The sequence below is a fragment of the Lottia gigantea genome, assembly GCF_000327385.1.
Source record: "Lottia gigantea unplaced genomic scaffold LOTGIsca_17, whole genome shotgun sequence".
Taxonomy (NCBI): Eukaryota; Metazoa; Mollusca; class Gastropoda; family Lottiidae; genus Lottia; species Lottia gigantea.
The window spans coordinates 1,543,822-1,552,907 of NW_008708133.1; the positions used below are offsets into that span (position 1 = coordinate 1,543,822).

A 9,086-nucleotide genomic window follows, 5' to 3' on the forward strand; every position below is an offset into this window, starting at 1 on the left:
TTTGACTTCCTCATCAATTCTAGAAAATCCTTCATGAAGCCGTCTGCCTGACTTAATTTTATTCTAGAGTCGAGATCAGAACATAGACATGTCTAATATAAAGCAGAATTTTAATGTGAAATCAGAATTATTTACTGGCACAAGTATTTGATTTGAATTTCTTCATTTTGTAGAAGAAAATTAATGTCAATATAAACTTATCAGGACATTGAACACTTTCATTTTCAGTCTGAGAAATAAGAGAAGATTCAATGCCTTGAGGAGACAGTAAAAAAACCATGAACCCCTACTTAGAGTAAAATTATCAGCCTACAGCCTTGGGAACAAATCATAATGAACACATAAATTGATTCAACCAGACGTATACAAGTCCAAATGAGAATGTAAGATAAGTGCACTGTATAAAAAACTTACATTTTCATCATAACTTGAAACATACTCTTGTGGATTCATTAAACTATTGTGTAGGCTTGCCATGGCTACTAAGCTTTCAATAATTACTTTTCAGCTTCTGAAAGAGCTGAAATTTTGCCTGGACAGTGTAAGCATTAGCTACTTTTACACCATTTCTAGCATGTGGGAATCTTTAATGTACCCACAGTGTTTACTTTCCACACTGTCTTGTACCATGTACCCATAGTGTTTACTTTCCACAGTCTTGTACCATGTACCCACAGTGTCTTCTTTCCACACTGTCTTGTACCATGTACCCACAGTGTCTTCTTTCCACAGTCTTGTACCATGTACCCACAGTGTCTTCTTTCCACATTGTCTTGTACCATGTACCCACAGTGTCTTGACTTGTTTTGGGAGCCGCAGTGGCTCAGTGAGTTAAGACGCTTGCTCGCTTACCTGAAGGTCCAGGGTTCAATCCCGGTATAGGTCGAGATAATACCTTCAGATTTTTCAATCGGGTTTCCCCCTGTCAGTGATGCAGTTAAGAGGGGCTGACATGGAAAAACCGTCCAGTCGTTCGGACGGGACAATAAACCAAGGCCCTGTGTGCTACAGGCTGTGCACGTTAAAGATCCCTCGACAGTTGGAAATCAAAAAGGCTAATGCCGCTGTCCTGGCAAAATTTCCCTCATTGCACTCTGCATGGCATTGCCTGTCTTCATTAGCCCACATGGTGCAGAAAAGTAGGACGTAAAACTCCATTCATTTCATTTTTTTTGGTCAATCCCTATTACCTGCATCACAGATGGCAAAACAAGGTTGAAAAATCTATCAACCCTATCAGGAAACACTTCATAATCACACCTGATCTTCAGGTTACAAATTAAGACTAACTTGCTTTTAGAGAAATTATATATACCCTTGCAATATGATAAAAAATACAATTTTCATCTAATTTGAAATTGAAATAATGATGTTTCCATGATCAAATGTAAAAGCATGGAATTAAAGGAAGTCTATGAGGATTACAGACAATATGGGTAGTGTTATAGTCAATATATTTACTCAGATTAATAGAAGTCAAGACTAATCCCAACAGGATCACACTTTATTACCTTTTCTTTCACATCAAATTACTTTCTTTATCTCACAGGAATTGTATTAAACACTTTCTTTACACCAACATCCATGATAACACTATAGATTATAAGTTCTATCAAAATATAACACTCTATTCTCATAATAATTTACTTCTTATAAACCATTTAATGAGTGGGAGGATTTTACAACTCAATATTTTGAAGAACAATTAAGAACAAAAAGCAAAAAAATTTATAACATCGTCAAAGTGTGGAATTTGCCCACATATAACATTAAATGACTACAAGATACCTAAATATGACAAGACCCAAATTCTATTTTATTTTTACATGATAATAGATGATATTTTCATTTCCTTGTATGAACCAAAAAGGCAAGAACAGAAGCAATCCAACAATCACTTTAATTCTAGTTGTAGAGTGTGGAAAAAATGGTATATGCCAACTTTGGTACTTATGCTGTAAAATAGTTAAAATCTTCAAAAAAAATGTCTGTTTTTTCGTTCAATATAGTAAATCGCTTAGAAGTTGTCCATCCATCACAAAAATAAATAGGCATATATACTAGAGGTACAGTTTGCTAAGTTTCCAACAATAGAGTCAAAATAAAGTTTGTTAATTTGGCTTTAAATTTGTGCTTTGAAATAAATGACTTCCTTCTCAACTATTGAGTAAATGTGACCTAAATAAGATAGCAATTCTCCTGGTGCTCTATCTATTGTCTGTTTATATCTGAATTAAGGTATTTATTAGACATGACAAGATAATGTGGAAATTACTGTGGATCAATATAAGTATAATTATAAAATAGATTGATAGTGTCATAATTAGACAATTTCATTACAATTACTGATATCTTGTCACATTTCTTTGAATATGTCCACATATCAGTACATAAGAATTAGATATAAACTACAAGAACTACTTGTTAAATTATACAAATAAGTTAAAATTAATAACAAAGTATAAGATTTAGTTATATATTTCAGTAAGGATGCAGACTGAACTTGATCAGTTGTCTGAAGATCGAATAGCATGAAGCATTTATGAGCTATAGAGATTAAGAATTAGTTATAAAGTATAAGAATTAGTTATAAAGTATGAGAATTAGTTTTCAAATATTTATAAAGTATAAGAATTAGTCATAAAGTATAAGAATTAGTTTTCAAGTATAATAATTAGTTATGAAGTATGAGAATTAGTTTTCAAGTATATAAAGTATAAGAATTAGTTATAAAGTATAAGAATTAGTTTTCAAGTATATATAAAGTATAAGAATTAGTTATAAAGTATGAGAATTAGTTTTCAAGTATATATAAAGTATAAGAATTAGTTATAAAGTATAAGAATTAGTTATATAGTGTTAGAATTAGTTGTAAAGTATACAAGTTAGTTAAACATGTGTAAATATAGGAGAGTTTAATATTATTAAGTAATATATAAGATTATAAAGTAGTATTAAAATACAGGATGATAAATAGCTAGTAATATTGATCACTACCTCTCATTATTGACAACATATATAGTTACTACACACTACAGATATGGCACACAATATCCACCACTACACCACCATTCTACTGGTATTCCTATAATCTTTAAGTTGGGAGGCGATTGTCTAGTTGTATTTGATTCGTAAACAAACCACTCTCATTCCTCAACATGCAATTTCAAGGTGCACTGAGTGTACATTTCAATGTATTGATATTGTTAGTTTTGTGAGAGTTCATTCTATTGAAGTGGATTAACTCGGCTCTTAGAACTTGGTAAGATTTCAACTTTAGTTTCTAATTTTTAGCTAACATCATTGGTTGATTAATTTATCTTATCATTTTTACAACATTTTTCATGGTTTCAGGTGAGTACAGTCAGTCTTTTATGATTTTCAAAACAGGTGATGACACATATATATTAATTTCATTTTTCAGACGTAATTATCTCTTAATTTTTGGAAAATGAATTTTTTTAGAATGTTTATGAATGCTAGAATGTTACTTGAGTGTACATCCAAGAAATTAATCAGTTATGAGTGAAGGAAAATTAAACCACTCAGAAAAACCAATACATCAGATTACAAAGCATAGTTTGTTTCCTTTCATTTACTTTCTATTACTTTCTTAAACCAGATCAAGGGTCATATGCCAATTCGAATAAAAAGCAAAATGTAGATAGATAGCTATAGGTAGATATCCGAATTGTTAAAAGTCTCCCTTTGTTATAATACAGATTGATAATTTGTTGTGAACATTGTATAAGTGGTTGCCTAGCAAGATACGCCCACTTTCCTCATACATTTTCAGTATATTAAAGGCAGTCACCTATCTGTGTCAAATCATACAAAAAATCTCATTTGTGCAAGATATTGTTGTTTTAAAATTGATCACACCAAATTTCATTTAAATCAGATGAAAATTGTAGTCTCTTTTGTGTTCACAAACAAATTTTGATGAGTTTTTCCTAAGTCAAGGGCAATAACTCAAAAACCGTTCATCGCAAGGTGGCCAATTTCCTTGGTGGGCAGGGGCAACGACAGTATACAACCACATTATAATGTGTTCAATAAAATAGAAGACACACAAACCATTTCACAAAGTTTTTTACTGATCCATTTTTAGTTAATCCAAATAATGTGGATACTCTATAGCACAACACATGGGTAAACATTCAAAAAAATAATCTGCTATAGAAAAAACTGAGTAGTCCAACATGTTTCAAGAACACAAAGGCTCCCTTCCTCGGGGACAGACACACATTAAATGTCAGTTGAAGTTCCATGATGCGATTTATATACTTTTCTAGTAGGCCTACTTCTGAAGACTATTTACATATATTCAAGATCAAAATCAGCAATGAAAATGGCGAAAAATTTTGAAAAAGAAAAATCACATCCAGTTCTAATTCTGCCTTAAGACTATTAATATTTCAAAATATACTAAAGTAAAAGTAAAGTAAACAAGACATTTTCCCTAATTATTTTCAGATAAAAGTACCAAAATTTGACTTTCAGCAACCTAATTTCCAAAATTATCCAATAATGGTTGTTCTTTTTCTACTTTCAGACAAAATGATGAGATGTAAGCTAGTATTCTATCTAGATTCTGGTAAAGAGAATGTATAAAGATACATGAGATATGAAGCTATGTCTAGAAGATATTAAATACAGGAATATAGAATAAAAGATTAATCTATTGGGAACTCATTACTGAAAGTATACACTGTCTGTTCAACCTAATGATTGAAACACAGATTCAGTTTCCAACATCAAATTAGACACATTGAGAAAATCATTAATTAGCCATCAACATGTTATTTCTGAGAGGATAAGGTGTCTGTTCATTTATCATCATTGGACTAGCCATATAGCACATCCATCAATCATTTAGTATATAATTTGTGCTGGATCTGGACAGTGGAAGATTTGTCTTTCTAATCAGGATATTTCACTAAATATTCTGACGTATAACGCTGGGAAAATGATAAATCTAGGAAAATAATCAAATTCGAATGAGAGCATATTAAACAAGCGATCTAAGAATCTAAAATGTGATAAGAACGAACGGACCACACTGAGTACAATTCTAATCATGTTTTATCAAGTGACAAGGAACAATTTATTAACAGTTTTAATTTGTGTTATCGTGACTACATATTGTTTAGAAGTCTCTTCAAATCATAATGTTCAAACATCTCAATGTCCCCCAAAATGTTCATGTGGTAAACAAATGATTTATCAATTAGAGAGTCGAGTCATGACAGTTAATTGTTCAAGTGTAGGGTATGTTGATATTCCAACCCAGTTACCTAGCAACACAATGGCTCTGATTCTTACAAACAATATGTTCCGTAATTTAACACATTTAGGACCGTTTGGTAATTTACAATTTCTGGATTTATCTCACAATGTTATTCAATATATTGATAATCAGTGGTTATTTGAATACCTTCCTAACTTACATATTTTACGTCTCTCAAATAATGCCATACGCAATTTACGTCATGGTAGTTTTTCAGGATTAAAAAATCTTCAGTCGTTAGATTTATCACATAACGTTCTGATTCATATTGAACTTCATGCGTTTGGTGGATTGAATCATCTCGTTAGACTGTATTTAGACCATAATCAAATCACTGAACTCAATAGATCCTGGTTTTTATCTATGAGTTTATTATACGAAGTTTATCTATCCCATAATCGTATCAATCGTCTGGATGCCAACAGTTTTGACATGTTATCCCAATTAACTCATCTTGATTTATCTAATAATGTAATCAAATTCATTGATCAACGTGCATTCAACGGATTAATCAACTTAAAGTTTTTAGACTTGTCAAATAATATGTTGGCATCAGTTACAGCTGGCAGTTTTACACTAATGTCTAATCTACAGACATTGAATCTTAATTCAAATCCAATGCACAGGATAACAAGTATGGATTTTAGTGACTTAAATGTGACAGAGATTTCTCTAAGTTACATGCCAGTTCTTAGAATTGTTGATAGGAAAGCTTTTAGTGAATTGTCTCAACTCCATTCATTAAAAATTCATGACAATCCAGCTTTATTGTTTGTTCATTCGAAGGCTTTCAACAATATAGTGCGCCTACAAAAGCTCTATTTACATAATAATGGATTAAGAGGAATATCTTCCGATATTCAACTTTCCCTTTTAAATCTTAGAGAACTTCATTTATACCACAATCCTTTACATTGTGATTGTAATATCTATTGGATCAAAAAACAACTAGTGAATGCCGAAATAAAAAATATAACAACAATTTTCACCTATTCTGATAAATTAGTATGTGATTCACCAGTAACAAGTGTAAATGTCCCTTTAAGACAAGTTCCATTGACTATGTTATCACCAGTGTGTCCACCTACATCACTACCATTATTCTACGATCATTATAATCTCTCTGTTGGACAGACTCTTACTTTAGAGTGTCAAGCATTGGGTGTGCCCACTCCAGACTTAATATGGCTTCTTCCAGATGGTAGTGAATTTAATTCTACCACCAACAATAAACGTCTTGTGAATCAAAACAATATAATATCTATTCATGGTGTTGTGCAATCAGACAGTGGAACATATGCATGTAAAGCAGCAAATTCTTTAGGATTTGACATCAGTTCAACAGCAGTTAATGTCATCAATAAAAATCTCAAAATTGTTCCCATAAAAGTGACTAGTGATACAATAACAGTGGCCTGGATAGGCAAAATTCCAAGACTACAATTGAACAATTTTCAACTCATTTATCATATCATACAGTCAGAGGACTTCATTCATAAAATACATCTTCACAAATCATTACACAGATATACTTTGAAAGATTTATCTCCCCTTACCACATATGAATTTTGTCTCACCTATTTTCATCAATATATCATCAATTGTCAAAATATTACTACTCCTCAAAAAACTGCTGTGAAACTGGGTATTACTCAGATAACAAACTCTCATATTATTGTTGGTATTAGTAGTTTTGTGAGTGTTATATTAGCCTTATTATTTCTAGTGTATATATTGAAAAGATTTAGAACCAAGAAGGGCTACATGGATCCTGATGGAAGCAAACAGGATAATATGTCTCATATTCCATTGGAAAATATAAGTCAGCCACCCAGTACACCTTTGTGTTCATCAAGAACAGCATTATTACCAAATTCACAAATTTAAACTTCCTTGATAATTAGGCATTCCCTGCTAATTTCTACTTATCATTTACACAAACGATCTTAGAGCTAAAAAAAGTTCAAATATTGATAGCTTTGTGTAACTTGTGGAATACAAAATTCATCCTTCATCATTATGTCAATGGGTACATGAATCTAAGTTCATTGCCAAGACATTGTATTTCTTTCTATCATTCATTCTAGATTGTTTGTTTTTTACCAATTTTCTCGATCATGCATTCCTGATCCTCTTTATATCACCATATAATTATTAAACTTTTACTGATGACCATGTACCAATATTTACCAAATAAAACTTTTCAAGTGAAAAACTGTTTCAGCTCATATCTATATGGAAAGTAGTCCACCCTAAGTAATATGGCTCCTCAGTTTGTGGACGGGGCAGCCCAGCTATCAGTGCCAGTCTGGTTTCCATATAAAAACAGTGCATTCATACAGTATACTTTTATCTACCATTATGGTTTCCAAGAAGCAAACAAAACTTTTAAATATAACCAGCCCTAAGAATATACAACATCATTCCATCAAAGTATCCATAATTCATCAATCAGTAATTTGTGTTCAATACTGTGCAGTTTGTAAACAGTTATCATCAATTTGTGTTCAATACTGTACAGTTTGTAAACAGTTATCATCAATTTGTGTTCAATACTGTACAGTTTGTAAACAGTTATCATCAATTTGTGTTCAATACTGTACAGCTTGTAAACAGTTATCATCAATTTGTGTTCAATACTGTACAGTTTGTAAACAGTTATCATCAATTTGTGTTCAATACTGTACAGTTTGTAAACAGTTATCATCAATTTGTGTTCAATACTGTACAGTTTGTAAACAGTTATCATCAATTTGTGTTCAATACTGTACAGTTTGTAAACAGTTTCATTTAAACGTAATGTTTTCAATAAATATCTTTTAATCTATTTTTAATATTTGATAGTTTTACTTATCAAATCCAGATGAAACTGAAAATATCTTACATTCCGGGGAATATAGAATTAGTTTGAGCTTTTAAATTATGTGGATTTCATCTTTGTTACAAATTTGTGAAATGGGGCCCTAATTCAGAAAATTAACCTTCTGAATCACAAAACTAAAATAACAGTTTGGCAATACATTGGTAGCATCAATGAATTATTCAATGACCACCATGTGATTGTCTGCTAGTTATTAAAAAAACAACTAAAGGTAGGCAGTTCCAGGATGTTTCTGAATGTGGGTAAAGGTTTATGAATACCATGATCCATTTTCAACAGTTATATTTCTATTCAATATTTGATTACATGAGTAAAAGATATAATCTGACTTAGTCAAGCCTGACTTATTGTTGATATTTTTTTAGAATCAGATAGTTGAATAATTCCAAAAAAACAAAACCACCAACCTTAATGTGACGATTTCACCTCTGTAATATTTGGCGCCATGAGTTGACCATTTATTGATATACACAACATCATTGTTTGGTGAAGAAGATTTGTTTGGTTTGGCTGTAGGATTCAGAATGGGCTACAAATATCAATAAAGTCACTTTTTGCATATTTTCACAGGTTTATACTATAAATAATAGAAAGTTTTTTGAGAATGGAATAAAAGGTAGGTAACTCTTTTCTGACATTTACAAATTCAGACAATATCTGAAACTATATAAGTTATTATGGCAATAAAACCAGTTTATAATAAATCATGTGCTATTCAAAAATCAAGAATTGAGAAGCTTCATAAATCTTTACACAAAGATTAAAGCTATGCTGACAGCAAGTAAAACCATCTCACCTGCATTGATACACCATCAACAGTACTAACTGTTCCCACAATATCAGAAAATGCAATAGGTATAGAAATTCCAATTATACCATATCCAGCATATCTCCACATTTCTTCTTCACTTCTTA

At 31.4% G+C, this 9,086-nt stretch overlaps 2 protein-coding genes across 2 annotated transcripts; both read left to right on the forward strand.

Moving 5' to 3' along the window:
* Positions 1 to 5,110: 5,110 nt before the first annotated feature.
* Positions 5,111 to 7,120, forward strand: LOTGIDRAFT_53199 (hypothetical protein; the record flags this gene model as incomplete). Its single annotated transcript, XM_009051507.1, has 1 exon — positions 5,111 to 7,120. A coding segment is annotated over one exon (2,010 nt), but the record flags the coding sequence as incomplete, so codon positions are not given.
* Positions 7,121 to 7,744: 624 nt separating this feature from the next.
* On the forward strand, positions 7,745 to 8,092 carry LOTGIDRAFT_87817 (hypothetical protein; the record flags this gene model as incomplete). Its single annotated transcript, XM_009051516.1, has 1 exon — positions 7,745 to 8,092. A coding segment is annotated over one exon (348 nt), but the record flags the coding sequence as incomplete, so codon positions are not given.
* Positions 8,093 to 9,086: the final 994 nt, after the last annotated feature.